This window comes from Neofelis nebulosa, chromosome 7 (genome assembly GCF_028018385.1).
Source record: "Neofelis nebulosa isolate mNeoNeb1 chromosome 7, mNeoNeb1.pri, whole genome shotgun sequence".
NCBI lineage: Eukaryota > Metazoa > Chordata > Mammalia > Carnivora > Felidae > Neofelis > Neofelis nebulosa.
Genome location: NC_080788.1, coordinates 80,330,778 through 80,350,884, shown reverse-complemented (window position 1 = coordinate 80,350,884; position 20,107 = coordinate 80,330,778). Strand labels below are relative to the sequence as shown.

The 20,107-nt window shown below is 38.0% G+C and overlaps 1 protein-coding gene across 3 annotated transcripts in view; it reads left to right on the top strand.

Annotated features, from left to right (window-relative positions):
• Positions 1–19,132, top strand: part of PRKD1 (protein kinase D1) — a 335,451-nt gene extending 316,319 nt beyond the window's left edge. For all 3 annotated transcript variants that reach the window (XM_058738713.1, XM_058738712.1, XM_058738714.1), the window contains 2 exons: positions 12,995–13,080; positions 18,156–19,132. In XM_058738713.1, the coding sequence (XP_058594696.1) occupies positions 12,995–13,080; positions 18,156–18,374 (305 nt within the window). In that variant the 3' untranslated portion in view covers positions 18,375–19,132. The remainder of the gene's footprint in view (positions 1–12,994; positions 13,081–18,155) is intronic.
• Positions 19,133–20,107: the final 975 nt, after the last annotated feature.

Genomic DNA, 20,107 nt, shown 5'->3' with positions numbered 1-20,107 from the left:
TCTTAGGTCTCAGTTTTCTTGTCTGAAGTATGGTGACAGTAATTCCTAACTCATGGGGTTATTTTAAGAATTAAATGAAATTGCACTGGAAAGTGCTTAGCACAGTGACTGTCATAGCTGGATTACCTTAAATATAATGAACACTTTCTATTTTCCAGTCACTTTACATGATCTATCTACATATCTATCCGTATATAGGTATTTAGTTATATACACAAATGTGTGTATAATTATACAAATTTATATATGTAACTAAACATACATTTAACTATACTCATATATAGTTACTTACATGTATAACCAAAGAGACACATTATAAACACAGTTATACAAATATAACTAAATAAGAATGCATGTATACAATAAAACACTCCAGAATGAATCATATGATTACAAATAATTACGCAAGAGGAGACTTTAGGTAATCATGGGATGGGAGTTTGAGGACGTTTCAATTCATTCTAAGCCAGTGTTGTGTATTACGCCTTGTTTCATTTCATCTTAGTGATTACCAGATGGCCATTTGACATCCTCCAGTTAGTCCATTGTTACCTATCAATGATTACACGTGGCCTCACTCCCACCTCTAGCTTTATCACATACTAGGTTCAGTTTGGCCCTTAACACATCCATCCTATGACCTTTCTTAGTTCCTTGAAAGGACTTGCACACTTACTTTAAAATATTTACTTAATTAGGCAAATTTACTGTATCTCATGGAAAGAGCAGCCCATGTTCACTTAAACGTTTTTTAGATAATCAGATGAAACTAAGGAAAATTATGCCTTACTTGATCATGTATCAATATGCCCTTCCATTCATTGCATTTTTAGCAATTCCAAAAGAGCAAGAGACAGACCAGGCTATTCTCCATGTTTGTCACATGTGGTATAATAATAAGGTCGAATCTTGGATGGACATTGCCAAAACATCAGAAAATTGCAAACAAGGCTCTGTCTATGACTTAAGAAGTAGATACCAGGGGTGTAGGGCATAGATATGGGAAATGGAAAAAATAGCTAATAGAACATGGAAATATTTGCAAGGCAAGTGATTTCTAATCATTTTGCCAAAGAACCTTCTCGAGTATGGCTTATTTTAAATCTGTCATAGCCTAGCTCTAAGTCTGTAGTAAGCATTTTTTAACTTTAGCATGCCAACATTTAATCAGAGGAGCTAGTTAAAAGTGGAGATTCCCTGGCCCCACCCCTATAAACTGCAATCCTGTGCTGAGAATGTAAGAAGTCCGTGGATCACACTTTCAGAAACACTGCTTCAGAGCCCTGATCCTCTGAAAGACCTGACAGCTGAACAGTGCTCTCAAGAAAGTCTTAAATAAATTCCCAATATTTATATTTAAATAAATTATAAAATCCCTCTCTAACTCCTAACCTCTTTTTGCATTTGCAATTTCTTTCTCAGATATTTACTATCAGGACATGTAATTTATTTCAAATGTTAAATGTATTTCAGTATTGATTGCCATGAAGGTAGCAAGAATAGAAAAAGCTTTTTGACCAGTTTCTTTTGTCAAGAATAAAGAAGAAAACATGTAAACTCCAGGAAATACAGAAAGTTGTATAACCAAGTTATGTATAATAAAGAAGAAACTAACATAGGTGTTATGATTTTGCGCTTTGTGCAGTTGAAGGAATATAGGAAAAGAGAATCCTCTTGACGCATGACAAGTCTCCTTTGAGTGGATGTAGGTTTGGAAATTTGATATTATAGGGTATAGGTGGCAGGGGTTATAATCTCATAATTCATAATAGTTACATATAAATTATCCCACATATTGCTTATTGATTCAAAATTTTAGATAACCCTAAGAGCAAGCATGTCTGACTTTATTATACTTATGCAAATGAATGTAAATAATGAAACATCTACAATGCTGAGGAGGAGAATAGAGAAGAGGTGAAGAGAGCTGGAAGAGCCATAGCTTCCACGGGGTTCATTTAGGATTCTGCCTAGGTGAATGGACTGAGTAATACATATTTACTGTATGACTTAATGTATAATTTAATGTTAATACTTATGAATAAAATATATCCATATGTATACATATGGATATGTATACATATCCATATTGTATGCCAGGCAGTGTTCTAAATTACAGAGCTGGCTGGTACATTATTTTAAGACAACCTAATTAATTGGGGGAATAAGGTCAGTACAATAGAGAAACCTGAAATAAAATGATTCATTGTCCTTAATGGAAAGGAATCTATGTTTGTTTTGTTTTGTTTTAATTTTGTTTTAATGTTTATTTATTTAAGAGAGAGAGGGAGAGAGAGACAGTGCAAGTTGGGGGGAGAGGCAGAGAAAGAGGGAGACACAGAATCCAAAGCAGGCTCCAGGCTCTGAGCTGTCAGCACAGCCCAACACGGGGCTTGAACTCACAAACCATGCTATAGTGACCTAAGCCGAAGTTGGACTTAATGGACTGAGCCACCCAAGCACCCCTGTTTTGATTTGTATTTTAAGGTGGTTCTTCTCAAACTCTGTGGTGACAGACCAGTTTTATATTATCTTAATTTCCAGACATATGTACCAGTTTATTTTACCAGTTTATCAAATAAAATTTAAAAAAAAATGACAGCAATATCAATTTGCTATAAAAGTTCCCACAGACTTAATCTTACTTTCTATACCTCTTTCATTGTAGACCAGTAAACAGTTCACAGATCAGTACTGATCCATGAACCTCCTCTGAGTGGCACTGGTTTAAAGCGAATCAGAAGACATTTTTTAAGTAGTTAAAACCATAATGAGATGTGAGGTTTTTATTTTTCATTTTGAACTCTTTTTACCAATTGATTTAGATCTTTTACCAGATGCATACAATACTTTCATTAAAAAGTAATAAAAGTGAATGGAAGTACATGGGGGAAAATAAGGCTCCAGGAATAAATGGACTACAACCTTCTATATAACTATAATTCTTCTGTGCCTGGTTGAAAAATGTCTAAAATTTTAAGTGTAATATATATATACGTATATATATATATATATATATATATACACACACACACACACACACACACACACAAACACACACGTATATATATGTACATATATATATGTATATATGCACATATACGTATATATACATACATATATGTATGTATGTGTGTATATATATGTATATGTGCATATATATTGTATATGTAAGTGTTATTCACCGGAGAGCAAGGGTTATGTTTCCTTTTCTGTAATACCAGTCCGGCATCATGACTGGGCAGATGAAGAAGATGTAACCTCCACTGTCTCAACTTATGCCCACACAAAGGAGAATTATTAAGTGTGAAAGTCAAATTCTCTTCTCCTACATTCCTTCAGTTGCTCAGAATCATCGCATACATCTTAAACCATTCTTTTTTGTATATAACTTTAGTAGGCAGCTTTTGTTTTCCCAAGAGTTTACTCTTAGAGGAAGAAGACAAGTGGTGGCTGGACAGCTGGTAAAGTGAGATAAAACTTGTGCCAGGGCAGATCATCTTGCCAGAACACCGACAAACCTGCAGCAATGGGAAAGCATCTGTTAGAGTAAAAATTACATTTCCATCATCACCTTGAATTGATGTGTTCAATTAGAGACACAATTTGAGGAAGGTCAGTAATAGACCATGAAGACCACCAGAGAAATTACTATTTTTTTTTCTTCTGAGTTTTGATATTCCTTTATGTGACATTAGGGAGACAAACAGGCAGTAATCAACACAGAGGCAACCTTGGAAGTTGTCGCACAATGAGTCCCCAGCCCCCGCAGATAGAGATCATATTCTGCTTTCACAGGTGATGTCTGAAGAAGCACCTATTCTCAAGTCACCTGCTGTGTTGTTACTGCTCAGCTTTAGAGGCACGTGGTTAGTGTGCATTATGAAGAATTAAGAGCTGACACAAAGCCTTGACATTCCATATATAAAAATGGGGGTGGGAGGAATATCCCTTGCATTAATCCTATAGCTTATCTTCAGTTCAAGATTATTAAATCATGATGATGCACCAGTGACATAGGTTCTTTTCTGCTCGAATAGCCTCAGTGTTAGTATTTCTGCATCCTCCTTTCCCTGATAGACATAGTCACAATTTATTCTGCCAGTTGGTCTCAATCCTGTGCTGACATTTATGAACCGTGTAGAATATATGGCATCTCAAGTCATAGAATGGCTATCATAATACACTGCTAAATTTATCAAAGCATCTAAATTTTACATTTAAAGCAATTTTTATCATTCAATGTGGTTAATTCAAATAAAATTGGTCACAAGTGTGTTTTTCTCCCAGAAATTGAAGATGAAAAATGCAGCCAGTACAAACACAAAGCAAAGCTAAATAAAAGCCTTGCACCAAGAATACCACATGGTATGGTTTCAAAATCCAACAGTGTTCCAGAACGCTAAACACTTAAGTTGGAAGTAGCACTTTGCCATGAAAAGGAACCAGCTGTAGGCCCCTCTTGCACTACGTATTGTTCAAAACAAAAAAACAACCCCATTGAAAATAAGCCTCGGGTAGATGAGACCCAGAAGTCCAATGGTATAGGAAACAAAAGAAAGACAATTGTCATTTTAATAATTAAACTGTGTTTGTAACAGTTTACGAGGCTTGCAGATCTAGCAAGCCTGCTGAATATTAATGAATAGATTGATTTGTCAACATATTAGCACCGCCGTCAGACATAACAGCACGGAAGAGATGTGAGGCGGCTAGCCAGTGAGCTGCTTTAAAATGCTTGACTCACTGTCAGGAAATTCTATCACGATTGGTAAACTAAAGTGAATCAGGTGGGTTCAAACTTCCACTGGGATTTAATAATCTCTCCTTGAAATTCGGGAATTACTTAGTGTACTTTCTTTTAAGCCATACAGTTTATTCAGTAATAGTAAGTAAGTTTAAAATTAGCAACCAAAGACACACAATGATTTTTAAAAATCTTCTAATAGAGTGAATTCTTTATTATGTATGTATGTGTATGTATACATACATATTTCAAAATCCAAATGAGATATTATCTGAAAGGGTGTACCACCAGGAAATGAATCATTTATTTTGAGAGCAAGTAAAATAAAATTGACAGAATTTTCTTTAACAAATGGTCATTTATAGGGAAAAACCACTCAGAAGTTTTAGTGAGAATACTAGCATTAAAAAAAAAAAGAATATTGGCACTATAAGTGCTCAAAAATCAGCTGCTTATGTGCCATCCAAATTGAAATGTTTCCTACATATCCCAATTATAAAGTTAAAATTTCGCTTCTGAATTTATATCATAGTTGAGTTGAAATACGACATCTGAAATGTCAGGGTAGAACAACAGTAAAGGTTTAAGTATTCTGTTAAGTTTGCTTTATTCCACAATGACAACAGAGAATATTTCAAAATACGGCATGGTAAAAATCTTACTTAGCCCCTGTACTGCTCTATTATACCAATATACTGAGCAATTATCCAGAACATTCTTAAATTGCTTCAGTAATAGAAAATGGTTTCACAAGGACCCTTATTTCTTCTGAATTTGACCCTGGCACCATGAGCAAAAATCTCTCTGTTTTTACCCACTGTTAGAACAAGCCTGCTCCTTTTTCCAAATAGAGGCTAATCTCAGGTTTGAAAAGCAGCCATCATATCACCCCTGATCTCTTCTCTTGGGCAATCAGCTTTTCCTTCAGCCTCCTGGTCCAAACACTCTCATCTTTGTTTTTCAAACCCCAAAGCTGTTCTCACTCAAGGTTCCACAAGTCTAGTTAAGTATAAAGTGAAGCCACCACTTCCTCGTGATAAAGAACACATTTCTTTCAGCATGGCATAAAAATCACAACTGACTTGGTAGACTCATGTGTTTACTGTAGATTTAGAACCTGAATTCCTTCTCCTGAACGTTGTTGATAAGCCAGGCTTTCCAGTTCTGTACTTAGACATTTCCTTGGGGGCTAGGGAAGTGAGACCTAAAAAGAGGACTCCGTTTCATTGGCCCTATTAAATGTTATGATACCAGTACGGCCCAGAGCTCCAGATGCAGTTATTTTGGAACTGATTTGTGTAATCCAATTCATTTGCTCTTCCTGTTGGCATCCTCTGAGTGAAAGCTCTCTGAAAACCTTTCTGTGTCCTCCTTGCAGACTACCAAACCAGAAGGGGCTGAGGACAGATATCTGTATGTTTGGGTACCTTTCTCTGTGTTTACATCCATCTCTTCAGGGATCCTTGGGGCAATATTAAACCAGTTGTTAACTACTATCAATGTTCTCCTGCCTCTAGTGTCTTGCTACTCAAAATGTGGTCTAAGGCTCCTCCTGGGAGCCACTAGAATATAGACAATCAGGTCTTACCCCGGATCTACTGAATCAGAATCTTCAGTTTAAAATCCCTGGATTATTTATATGCATGTAGAAGTCGGAGAAGCACTCTTTGGCAGAGTTGTTCTCAATTCCAGCTGCACATACTAGCAACACTTGTGCTTCTAAAGATACCGAGGCCTGGAAGCCCCTCTTTAAAGATTTTCACTTGACCAGTGGCTTGAGTATTAGCATTTGAAGAAGAAGAAGAAGAAGAAGAAGAAGAAGAAGAAGAAGAAGAAGAAGAAAAACAGAAATCTCTCCAAAGGATTTTAATGTGCCGTGAAAATGGAAAAAAAAATCCACTTTGCACATGATTAGCATCCTGTAAATATATTTTGATTTCTACCTTAAATTTTGAATCAGTTTAGCATCATTTTCAGGGCTGTTGTATGCTGTGTTTAAACAATTCGTGATTTCCAAGATTGTGTTTCCAGTCTTCAAGGGGAAATGAAATTGAATGTAAAGCAAAGGCATAACCGTTGATGGAGTAACTTTCTACAGAGGAAAGAACTGGAAAAGGAAAGATACCAACTTGAGTCTCGAAAGGTCTTGCACTTCATTGGATTGCGGTAATTGACTCAGAACGAGTAAGATGATGATTTCCAGCGGCCTTGTTTGCTGCCTGCAGCCTCTGGTTTCAGCCCGAGAGGAGCGTCCCAGTTAGTGTTGCCGGGCAACAGCTTGCTGGGTTGAGAGCTGGAATGTGAAGGGTTGCAAAACGATTTTTAAAATAAACACACAACTTACCATCAGCATGAAGCGAACCAAGAGAACTACTGAGCACTGTGACAGGCAGTGAGTCAGAATAGAAGAGGAAAAAAGAAAACACTTCCTTGAAGGCAGGGAGCTGAGTGGTTGACAGATGATGGCCCCATCACTAGGATAATAGTTCTGATTTGGTTTCCAATTTGAAAATTTGTACCTGAATAATTTGCGGGTGGACAGAAGACAATACGGACAAAATTTTAAAAAGGTACTCTTTCTGGAAAAGAAGAGGTCAGCCCATGGAATTCACGGGTAATTTCTCTTCCATAAAATAAATGTGGCAAAATAACATGGGCTGTATTGCAGATATTCTCAGCGTTATTCTGATTTTCTGATAGAAATCACTGATCCTATGATCTATTTTATGGTGTTGTGATGTCTTACCATCCAGGAATATGTTTAGCCAAAATAAACCATATACACATAATGTGGATATTCACACTTAGAGCTGAGAAAATGGCCATGTATATGTGTAATTAATGTATTCAGTCTACCAAACGCTGTTTAGCAAGCATTTTCCTAATGCACTGAGTGATGCATTTTATTTTAAATATTTATGAAACTTCCATGCAGAAATGAATACATAATTTGTGTGACCTTCAAGGAGTTAAAATCTAGTTGGAAGAGTAGGGGGGAGGACAGGCTTCTACTGAAATAACACAAGATGGGAATTGGGAAATGACTGAGAGGTGTGACCCCAGGGACCTATTATATATTCACATATACCCAGTTCTATTCACTTGGTAGGATTTTCTCCAGGTTTTGGAGGTCATTCAGTTTAGCCTTAGCAGTGGCTTAAGCAAATCTACCTCCTACATACAGAGAACCTATTCTGTCCCTACATGTGGTGTTTGCTTTGAAATACAGAATGACTGCAAGATAGTCCCTACAGTTGCGAAGATAATTCAGAACTTTGATGGCAGAAAAAATGGAATCCATACAATTAACACTCTGATGGAACATTCCCTTTCATATTAAAGCATAAATTCCTTCAGCACCTGCATATAGTATTTAGTTTTGGTTTTGTTCCGATATTACTCGTGCACCTGGCAAACAGGCTGCCCAGAACTGTAGCAGTCCTAACATCTGCTCAAAGTTCTGTAAGAGAACGTTTGATTAAATTTTTTTTTGCTTTCCTGACATTTTAGTCTCTCAACTGGTGGGGCAATGAGAAAAATTGCTGTACAGGAAGTAGGGGGGAGTAACTGTGTTAGCCAAGAGTTTACTGTAGCAAAAAAAAAAAAAATAGGCTTCAATAAAAGAAAAACAGATTTTCTTCCCCTGCTTGCTTGCTCACGCTCTCTCTCTCTCTCTCTCTCTCTCAAAATACACTTTAAAACAACCATTTTCTTTTTTTTTCTAATTTATAGGGAACATTAGTGTGAATTCGTGGCTAGAGACATTTTAGAAAGCACAAAACTCTGCTCATGAAGGATAGGGGATTCTTTAAAAATGAAAAATTTAAACCGTACAATTGTTTAAAATTTTCCAATAACAAAGAAAGGGGAAAGACTTCTCACATTGCCTCTGTTGTGGGATTGTTGGTGCCAAGGTCAAGAAAGAATTCTTGAAGGTTTTACAATGCAACTTAGTAAGTTTAAGTAGCATGGGCAGAAAGAGCTGCACTTTTGCTGTATGAAGCCAGTGGTTATATGCTTAGTGCTCAAGGAGGAGAGTGCAGGTAGTATTAGATCATAAATGTCTTCTTTGAATTTCTATTCGGAAAATTACTTTCACAAGACTTCTGTGGCACTTATCATTCAGTTCGATATTAACTACCGGTGAAATAGGCAGTCATCTCACCCTTTAAGAATGTAGAAACCAGCATATATTTAATAGTTATCAAAACTATACAGAGGGCGCCTGGGTGGCTCAGTGAGTTAAGCGTTTGACTTAGGCTCAGGTCATGATCTCAGGGTTCGTGAGTTCGAGTCCCGTGTCAGTCTCTGTGCTGACAGCTCAGAGCCTGGAGCCTGCTTTGAATTCTGTGTGTCCCTCTCTCTCTGCCCCTCCCCTGCTTGTGTTCTGTCTCTCTCAAAAATAAGTAAACATTAAAAAAAAAACCAACTATACAGGTTATAGGTCAGCCTTCTGGGCTACATGTGAACACTTTTCCGCTTCTATCCCTCACCTCACTGTGGCTGTTCAAAGTGTTTAGAGAACTCAGATTTAAGACAATTTATTTTATTTAATGTTTATTTATTCTTGAGAGAGAGACACAGCGTGAACAGGGGAGGGGCAGAGAGAGAGGGAGACATAGAATCTGAAACAGGCTCCAGGCTCTGAGCTGTCAGCACAGACCCCGACGTAGGGCTCGAACCCACGAACTGTGGGATCATGACCTGAGCTGAAGTTGGATGCTTAACCCACTGAGCCACCCAGGCGCCCCGACAATTTATTAATAATAGGGAAGGGAGGGATTGAGTTTAAGCATGAGTAAGAGAACAAAACCCTCAGAATATTAGAAAGGCTAACTCCCAGAATAGACAAGTACAATCACAAAATAATCCTACCAATCTCTGAAAAAAAATTGATATCATATTTACTGCAAAGAGAAAGAGAAGTCAGCCACTGCCTATTTTACTCCTGTTTTCTTCAGGGATGGATGGGGGATATTCATACTGAGAGGATAAGGGGAGGAAAGTGTGAAACAAAAAATATAATCCAAGGGAGTAGAGGATTTCCTGCATAGCTTTGGCCCTAACCAATGTCAGCTATTTAAAATGGCATCTGCTGATTGCCCAAAACTGTGGAGACCAGGCAGATATTTGGATATTCCCGTATGTAGGGAAGGAAGTGCAGGGTACCACGATTTTCTGAGATATGATCTGCTTCTCCAGTATCCCTTTCTTCATGGGGCTACAGAGACCTCTTGGGCTGCAGATCCTCATGAGGCTCTGGGGAGCCTGGATCTTCTTTTTCTCCCTCCCACCTTGGGGCCTGGCATTCTTCTCTGCTATGCCAGCTTGCCATTTTTCCTTCTGACTTTCCAGGCTACTACCACAGCCTGCTTCTTCACTCCTGTTTCCTACTGCTGGAGTGTGCTCCCTGTCTTAGTTTTTGAAAGACATTCACAGAATGTTCCAGTGTGTGAGTGTGTGTACGTGCATGCACTCATATTTTGCCTTTGCAACTAGACTGGGAGTGTTTTGGGGTCAGAACTCTATCATTACTTTTTTGTTCCTTAAGCAATTGCCAACAGTAATTCGTTAGGGCAGATTTGGTGAATGAACAGATTAAAGAATGAGTGACACATGTGAAGAACATTACCAATACAGAAAACATTGTTAAAAAAGAAAAAACTGTAGAATTTCTCTTAAAAATGGACTCAGTGGAAGGCATTTTGGATGGTATAGTTAATGCTGGATTGTATGAGGTGAGAATGTATGATTGTAAGAGTTCAGAAGGGGCAATGAGTAGAATGGGGCTCTCAAACACTAATGATGGACCTATTTTCAGAGTAAAGCCAGGTGCCTAAAGTTAACCATATTTGTTTTTGTCTACCAAAAGCCACAAAATATATTTATCAACACACAAATACACACACAAATTTATATGCACACACATAAATCTTCTAACTCTGTCCTTAACTTCTAAACTATTTTCTCTTGGAGGTACTTGCCATTATCTGGCTGTGTTTCTTCACATCACCTGGGTACTGTGGCTGTGCTCAGCCTGTGGGTGCTTCGTTCAGCAGAAAAAATGTTTCATCTCCACATATTCCATTCCCTGCAGAAACTTACAGTTTCTCCTCTGGCAGTACTTCCCTCCCCATTAGGCAGTATGGTTCACTGTTGGGGTGCATTTGGGCACAAACCAACCCTTTTGTTGAGTTACTGTACTCCCACCTTCCTAATTATAGAACTCAAAGCAGAATGAGTGAATTAATAACATGTATTTATTGCCTGCCGGGTCTGGGGAAGCGTAATGCTGTGGCGCACTTACAGTAGTGCATAAGCTCTCCCGTCTCCCCTCATCCTCCATTTTTGCTCTGTGAGTTCCCAGCAGCAAGAACGGAAGGTGCACTTTACTCACCAGTGAGTAAATCATGTGAATGGATGTTTTAAAGCACATGCCCAATACACAGTTCACTGAGAGAACTATACTTTCAAAAGCTCTCTGGGAACACATGCTTGGAATTTGAAATTGTACTAAGTACTGTGTTTCCTATGGTATCCTAGCTAAGGCAAGAGTGTATCAGCCTAGAAAGCATTTAAATGTGAGCTATTGCATTTACTTTCTCCAAGAATTCTCCAAAGAATTCTTAAGTGTTTAATTCTACGGCCATTCAAGCATGCAAATACTTGGAGTGTTGGTATCAGAGAGATAGAACTCTAAGTTACCAAAAGACTATAGAAATTGTTTCTCTTGTGGTGCATGGGTGGTCCAGTCATTTGAGCGTCTGACTCTTGATTTCGGCTCAGGTCATGATCTCATCGTTTGTTGGATTGAGCCCCTTGTTGGGCTCTGCCCTGATAGTGTGTAACCTGCTTGGGATTCTCTCTCTCCTTCTCTCTTTCTGCTCCTCTCCCACTAGCACACACGGACGCGCGTGCGCGCGCTCTCTCTCTCAAAATAAACAATAAAAGATAAACAGTTTTTAAAAATGTCTGTAGAAATCATTCCTCTTTTCCTGATAATGAAAAGGATTCGGATTCATTCTGTTTGAAGCAATCTTTGTCCCAGGTTGCCTCTGGACTCCTGTGACAGCCTGTATTTTCAGATCCATACAGGCTGATGTAAACCATACAATAGGGTCAAAGCCACTTGATTCAGGACTTGATGATTGGGGAAGTTGGGGAGTTAATTTGCATTTTTTTATATCAGCTACCTATTTGATTAAGATTTGGAGATGAAAGATCCATCTCTTAGGAAATATAATGACCAGGGTATGTTACAGGTGGAAATTGACTTCGGTGAAATGTGAATGTTTCCATTGGTTTGGCAGATTTCACTAAGCTCTTTTTGGAGAAGAAAATGCAAAGATGAAAGATATGGGAAATTATTACAAGAATGAATAGGAAGTGTAATAGTGAATTTAATAAATAATGAGTTATTAATAATCTAGGCTGAAAATATAATTTTTACAAAGGTGAGGGAAAATTCTGTCACATGAAGTATAGGTAACTCAGATGCTTTGGAGACTAGATAACTAGAAGGATCACTGTTTCCCCCCTAAATTGCACTCTGTTGGGAGTCCCAATCAGAGACAGAGTACTAAGCTGGATAGACTGGTTCTAACCTCATAGAATCATTCTTGTTAGACAAATTCCTTTCCTGTCTTCCCCTAGAAAACAATGAAGGCTGATATAATTCTAATTCATTGGATATTTTAAAAAGCAAACAGGAGAAATAAAAAGTATTTTCCTATTGGGTCATTGGCTGAGTTTATCCTGAGTTGTGGCCCATTTTGTGTTTTATTTTATTCGTTTTAATTTGGTGTCCAGATATCTGTCATTTAATTCAAGACTATGAAGCCCATTATGTATAGTTAAACTTTAAACACAAGATTAGTAAATGCTTTCTCTTGAATAGTAATTGCATTCTGCATTTAGTACAAGAAACAGTTAAATGATGTATATTTAAGCAAAACTCCTACGTTAGAAAAATGTATTACAGACTAGAAGAGAAATTTACATTGCACTCACAAAAGACTCATACTCCCTCCTCCACAATTGTTTTCAATTTCATTTTTTAACATCCAAAATAAAATGAAGGCCAAGGTTTTAGAATTCTCAAGAGGTATTTTCTTCAGGTTCTGGTGCTTGCTATCACTATCCTGCATTTGACACTGTGAAATAGTGGATGTGAAATAAACTGTAAATGAATTATGCATATATTCCATATTTGTCATCCATTTTTACCAATAATTGAATTTTTTTCAGCCATTGATCTTATCAATAACTTGCTGCAAGTAAAAATGAGAAAGCGCTATAGCGTGGATAAGACCTTGAGTCACCCTTGGCTACAGGTAAAAATCCTTCATTGGATATTTTCCCGATCAGATGAACTTCTGAATATTGATAAGATTTAATATTATATGTAAAAATATTTTGTTATATGCTTAATTAAAAGTGTTCTTACATCAATTCGTTTGCCAAAATGCATGCAACTTCTTAGGATTTTTTTTTTTTTTTTTGTATTTTTTTTTTTTAATATATGAAATTTACTGTCAAATTGGTTTCCATACAACACCCAGTGCTCATCCCAAAAGGTGCCCTCCTCAATACCCATCGCCCACCCTGCCCTCCCTCCCACCCCCCATCAACCCTCAGTTTGTTCTCAGTTTTTAACAGTCTCTTATGCTTTGGCTCTCTCCCACTCTAACCTCTTTTTTTTTTTTTTTTTTTCCCTTCCCCTCCCCCATGTGTTTCTGTTACGTTTCTCAGGATCCACATAAGAGTGAAACCATATGGTATCTGTCTTTCTCTGTATGGCTTATTTCACTTAGCATCACACTCTCCAGTTCCATCCACGTTGCTACAAAAGGCCATATTTCATTCTTTCTCATTGCCACGTAGTATTCCATTGTGTATATAAACCACAATTTCTTTATCCATTCATCAGTTGATGGACATTTAGGCTCTTTCCATAATTTGGCGATTGTTGAGAGTGCTGCTATAAACATTGGGGTACAAGTGCCCCTATGCATCAGTACTCCTGTATCCCTTGGATAAATTCCTAGCAGTGCTATTGCTGGGTCATAGGGTAGGTCTATTTTTAATTTTTTGAGGAACCTCCACACTGCTTTCCAGAGCGGCTGCACCAATTTGCATTCCCACCAACAGTGCAAGAGGGTTCCCGTCTCTCCACATCCTCTCCAGCATCTATAGTCTCCTGATTTCTTCATTTTGGCCACTCTGACTGGCGTGAGGTGATATCTGAGTGTGGTTTTGATTTGTATTTCCCTGATGAGGAGCGACGTTGAACATCTTTTCATGTGCCTGTTGGCCATCCGGATGTCTTCTTTAGAGAAGTGTCTATTCATGTTTTCTGCCCATTTCTTCACTGGGTTATTTGTTTTTCGGGTGTGGAGTTTGATGAGTTCTTTATAGATTTTGGATACTAGCCCTTTGTCCGATGTGTCATTTGCAAATATCTTTTCCCATTCCGTTGGTTGCCTTTTAGTTTTGTTGGTTGTTTCCTTTGCTGTGCAGAAGCTTTTTATCTTCATAAGGTCCCAGTAATTCACTTTTGCTTTTAATTCCCTTGCCTTTGGGGATGTGCCGAGTAAGAGATTGCTACGGCTGAGGTCAGAGAGGTCTTTTCCTGCTTTCTCCTCTAAGGTTTTGATGGTTTCCTGTCTCACATTCAGGTCCTTTATCCATTTTGAGTTTATTTTTGTGAATGGTGTGAGAAAGTGGTCTAGTTTCAACCTTCTGCATGTTGCTGTCCAGTTCTCCCAGCACCATTTGTTAAAGAGACTGTCTTTTTTCCATTGGATGTTCTTTCCTGCTTTGTCAAAAATGAGTTGGCCATACGTTTGTGGGTCTAGTTCTGGGGTTTCTATTCGATTCCATTGGTCTATGTGTCTGTTTTTATGCCAATACCATGCTGTCTTGATGATGACAGCTTTGTAGTAGAGGCTAAAGTCTGGGATTGTGATGCCTCCTGCTTTGGTCTTCTTCTTCAAAATTACTTTGGCTATTCGGGGCCTTTTGTGGTTCCATATGAGTTTTAGGATTGCTTGTTCTAGTTTCGAGAAGAATGCTGGTGCAATTTTGATTGGGATTGCATTGAATGTGTAGATAGCTTTGGGTAGTATTGACATTTTGACAATATTTATTCTTCCAATCCATGAGCAGGGAATGTCTTTCCATTTCTTTATATCTTCTTCAATTACCTGCATAAGCTTTCTATAGTTTTCAGCATACAGATCTTTTACATCTTTGGTTAGATTTATTCCTAGGTATTTTATGCTTCTTGGTGCAATTGTGAATGGGATCAGTTTCTTTATTTGTCTTTCTGTTGCTTCATTGTTAGTGTATAAGAATGCAACTGATTTCTGTACATTGATTTTGTATCCGGCAACTTTGCTGAATTCATGTATCAGTTCTAGCAGACTTTTGGTGGAGTCTATCGGATTTTCCATGTATAATATCATGTCATCTGCAAAAAGCGAAAGCTTGACTTCATCTTTGCCAATTTGGATGCCTTTGATTTCCTTTTGTTGTCTGATTGCTGATGCTAGAACTTCCAGCACTATATTAAACAGCAGCGGTGAGAGTGGGCATCCCTGTCGTGTTCCTGATCTCAGGGAAAAAGCTCTCAGTTTTTCCCCATTGAGGATGATGTTAGCTGTGGGCTTTTCATAAATGGCTTTTATGATCTTTAAGTATGTTCCTTCTATCCCGACTTTCTCAAGGGTTTTTATTAAGAAAGGGTGCTGGATTTTGTCAAAGGCCTTTTCTGCATCGATTGACAGGATCATATGGTTCTTCTCTTTTTTTTTGTTAATGTGATGTATCACGTTGATCGATTTGCGAATGTTGAACCAGCCCTGCATCCCAGGAATGAATCCCACTTGATCATGGTGAATAATTCTTTTTATATGCTGTTGAATTCGATTTGCTAGTATCTTATTGAGAATTTTTGCATCCATATTCATCAGGGATATTGGCCTGTAGTTCTCTTTTTTTACTGGGTCTCTGTCTGGTTTAGGAATCAAAGTAATACTGGCTTCATAGAATGAGTCTGGAAGTTTTCCTTCCCTTTCTATTTCTTGGAATAGCTTGAGAAGGATAGGTATTATCTCTGCTTTAAACGTCTGGTAGAACTCCCCTGGGAAGCCATCTGGTCCTGGACTCTTATTTGTTGGGAGATTTTTGATAACCGATTCAATTTCTTCGCTGGTTATGGGTCTGTTCAAGCTTTCTATTTCCTCCTGATTGAGTTTTGGAAGAGTGTGGGTGTTTAGGAATTTGTCCATTTCTTCCAGGTTGTCCAATTTGTTGGCATATAATTTTTCATAGTATTCCCTGATAATTGTTTGTATCTCTGAGGGATTGGTTGTAATAATTCCATTTTCATTCATGATTTTATCTATTTGGGTCATCTCCCTTTTCTTTTTGAGAAGCCTGGCTAGAGGTTTGTCAATTTTGTTTATTTTTTCAAAAAACCAACTCTTGGTTTCGTTGATCTGCTCTACAGTTTTTTTAGATTCTATATTGTTTATTTCTGCTCTGATCTTTATGATTTCTCTTCTTCTGCTGGGTTTAGGCTGCCTTTGCTGTTCTGCCTCTATTTCCTTTAGGTGTGCTGTTAGATTTTGTATTTGGGATTTTTCTTGTTTCTTGAGATAGGCCTGGACTGCAATGTATTTTCCTCTCAGGACTGCCTTCGCTGCGTCCCAAAGCGTTTGGATTGTTGTATTTTCATTTTCGTTTGTTTCCATATATTTTTTAATTTCTTCTCTAATTGCCTGGTTGACCCACTCATTCGTTAGTAGGGTGTTCTTTAACCTCCATGCTTTTGGAGGTTTTCCAGACTTTTTCCTGTGGTTGATTTCAAGCTTCATAGCATTGTGGTCTGAAAGTATGCATGGTATAATTTCAATTCTTGTAAACTTATGAAGGGCTGTTTTGTGACCCAGTATATGATCTATCTTGGAGAATGTTCCATGTGCACTCGAGAAGAAAGTATATTCTGTTGCTTTGGGATGCAGCGTTCTAAATATATCTGTCAAGTCCATCTGATCCAATGTATCATTCAGGGCCCTTGTTTCTTTATTGACTGTGTGTCTAGATGATCTATCCATTTCTGTAAGTGGTGTGTTAAAGTCCCCTGCAATGACCACATTCTTATCAATAAGGTTGCTTATGTTTATGAGTAACTGTTTTATATATCTGGGGGCTTCGGTATTTGGCGCATAGACATTTATAATTGTTAGCTCTTCCTGATGGATAGACCCTGTAATTATTATATAATGCCCTTCTTCATCTCTTGTTACAGCCTTTAATTTAAAGTCTAGTTTGTCTGATATAAGTATGGCTACTCCAGCTTTCTTTTGGCTTCCAGTAGCATGATAAATAGTTCTCCATCCCCTCACTCTCAATCTAAAGGTGTCCTCAGATCTAAAATGAGTCTCTTGTAGACAGCAAATAGATGGGTCTTGTTTTTTTATCCATTCTGATACCCTATGTCTTTTGGTTGGCGCATTTAATCCATTTACATTCAGTGTTATTATAGAAAGATACGGGTTTAGAGTCATTGTGATGTCTGTATGTTTTATGCTTGTAGTGATGTCTCTGGTACTTTGTCTCACAGGATCCCCCTTAGGATCTCTTGTAGGGCTGGTTTCGTGGTGACAAATTCCTTCAGTCTTTGTTTGTTTGGGAAGACCTTTATCTCTCCTTCTATTCTTCTAATAACAATTCTATTCTTCTAATTCTATTCTTCTAATAACAATTTAGTGTTTCTTAATCTCTCTACCAAGAAAATGTGACAGGGAAGAAATATACCACACATACATACATGCCCTTGCACACGTGCCAAAAAAAAAAAAAAAATCTAAGGGTCGTTGTAAAACTCCAAAGACCAGATTTTAAGAAAATCTGTATATGTAATCCTGAGAAGAATCCTTGGGCATCCAAGCAGATGCCCATCTGGTCATGCACTGTACTCCTTTGCAAGCTGTGTTTTAAAAGCCTATGCTAACATTCATGGAACAAATGCACGGCAAATATAAAATATAGGCGTGTGTTTGTTTTCTCTTGCATATTTATTTTCACATTCAACTTTAGAAAAATGATACTGTGAAATACTGAAGGGTTATTTGTAGGCCTTAAATATCAAAGGAATACCAGTATTCCTAATTGCTTGGCCGCAAGCACTGATTGCCCACCCCCTGATGCACAATAGTTTAGGCAAATAGGATGGCTTTGCTGCCAATGACGTCACTTCAGGGTGCCTGATGGAAAGACAGGGCACTGATAGCGTGGAAGGAAAAAGGGTAACTCATCAGTTGCGGGTACTGACAACAAATGAGACAGTATTTTAATGAGTTTTCATCGTCTCCATGGTAATGTTTTGGAATTCCTTCCTCAGGATTATCAGACCTGGTTAGATTTGCGAGAGCTCGAGTGCAAAATCGGGGAACGCTACATCACCCACGAAAGTGACGACCTGCGGTGGGAGCAGTACGCTGGCGAGCAGGGGCTGCAGTACCCTGAGCACCTGATCAATCCCAGTGCTAGCCACAGTGACAGTCCTGACGCTGAAGAAACAGAGATGAAAGCCCTCAGTGAGCGTGTCAGCATCCTCTGAGTTCCGTCCCCTCTAATCTGTCAAAACACTGTGGAATTAATAAATACATACGGTCAGGTTTAACATTTGCCTTGCAGAACTGCCATTATTTTCTGTCAGATGAGAACAAAGCTGTTAAACTGTTAGCACTGTTGATGTATCTGAGTTGCCAAGACAAATCAACAGAAGCATTTGTATTTTGTGTGACCAACTGTGTTGTATTAACAAAAGTTCCCTGAAACACTAAACTTGTTATTGTGAATGATTCATTTTGTATTTAATGCATTAAACCTGTCTCCACTGTGCCTTTGCAAATCGGTGTTTTTCTTACTGAGCCTCAATTTGGTAAGAGTCTACAGAACCTGTCCATGCAATAGTTCTGTCCCGTGTGCCCCATTGGCGCTGTCATTATAAACAAACTCTTGAAGAGTAGATTATTACCGGTTCTATGAACAACTCCAAAACTCGTGTGGAAAAAACAAGCGATAGGGGAATGGAAGGTGGATTTACAATCCTAGACCCAAGTGCATGAAAGAGTTTCCTGTATAGTTTGAAATCCTTTGCCTGCCTGGTGTGCCTCAGTATGTTTAAACTCAAGTAAGTGGGCCTAGGTGCACCTACTACTTATAAGCCTAAATGCCTTAGAAATGTAAACTGCCGTATATAACAGATATTTCCCCCTTTCTTACAATATCCTCTGTACTGTGGAAAATCAGAAGCTAAGCAACCTTTCGTCTTTATGTATTTTTCAGTAATAACAAATAAATATTCTTGTCAAAGTGTGTGTCCATCTGACTGAATTTGTAATCCACACTAGTGTTTTCGGGCCATTTAGGAGCGGAGGTGTTTGCTCAAAAAGCAGAAAAAGTCTCATGCTTTAGAATTTGGCTGTAACTACTCTGAAGCTTAAAAGTATGTTTCAAGGTGTAATGAAGCATTTCTGTATTTCATGTCATCTGGTTTCAATAGAAAAAAAAGAGCTCTGGGAGGGAAAAATGACCAAAGCCAAACAGGAGCCTTGGAGGCATTAAGAATATTGTAAATGGCAATCTCGTTGTAGCTTCCTGATTTAGTCAATATAAAATCAGGATTTATTACAATAATGACTCTAATTTCTTTCCATGTTATCTAAACAAGAAGGTTCTAAAGTGGACTACAAAAACACATAAAGACTGGGGGAAAAAAATCCTAAGGGGAAAGCCAACTGAGGTGTTCTCCAGCCTGGGAAAGAGAAAACTAATATTGGACTTAATAGGCTTTGAGGTATGGAGTGGATTATGTGGGCTGTTTTTCTTTCTAGCAAGACAACAAAGCATTATCATGGATCACTGTTACTATGTAACAGAAATGATATAAATATTTGGAAGAATTTCATAAGTGTTGTGAGACACTTGAATGTATTAGACACTTGAATGTAACGTGAAGACTACAAACAGTATTTGCAGATGGGATAGAGTAGTTGGATCTTTCCAGTGGTTAGTCACTATTTTGTATTATTACCTATTCTTTATTCTGTTCTATTATTATTTATCCCTTATTCTAATGGATTTGAAATTTAAGTTTCAGAACACCATACAGACTTTAAAGCAGAAGAGTAAGCAACATCACAGGTTGCCAGCATTACGGAGTCTGGATAGAAGCCAGGGCAAGAAGTGAGCCAAAAGACCAATCTTTGGGTTGGTCTATCTTATCTATTGAAATAACCCTTCTAAGATGATGGGGACCTGACATAAAACAGTAGTAAATGAAATTTA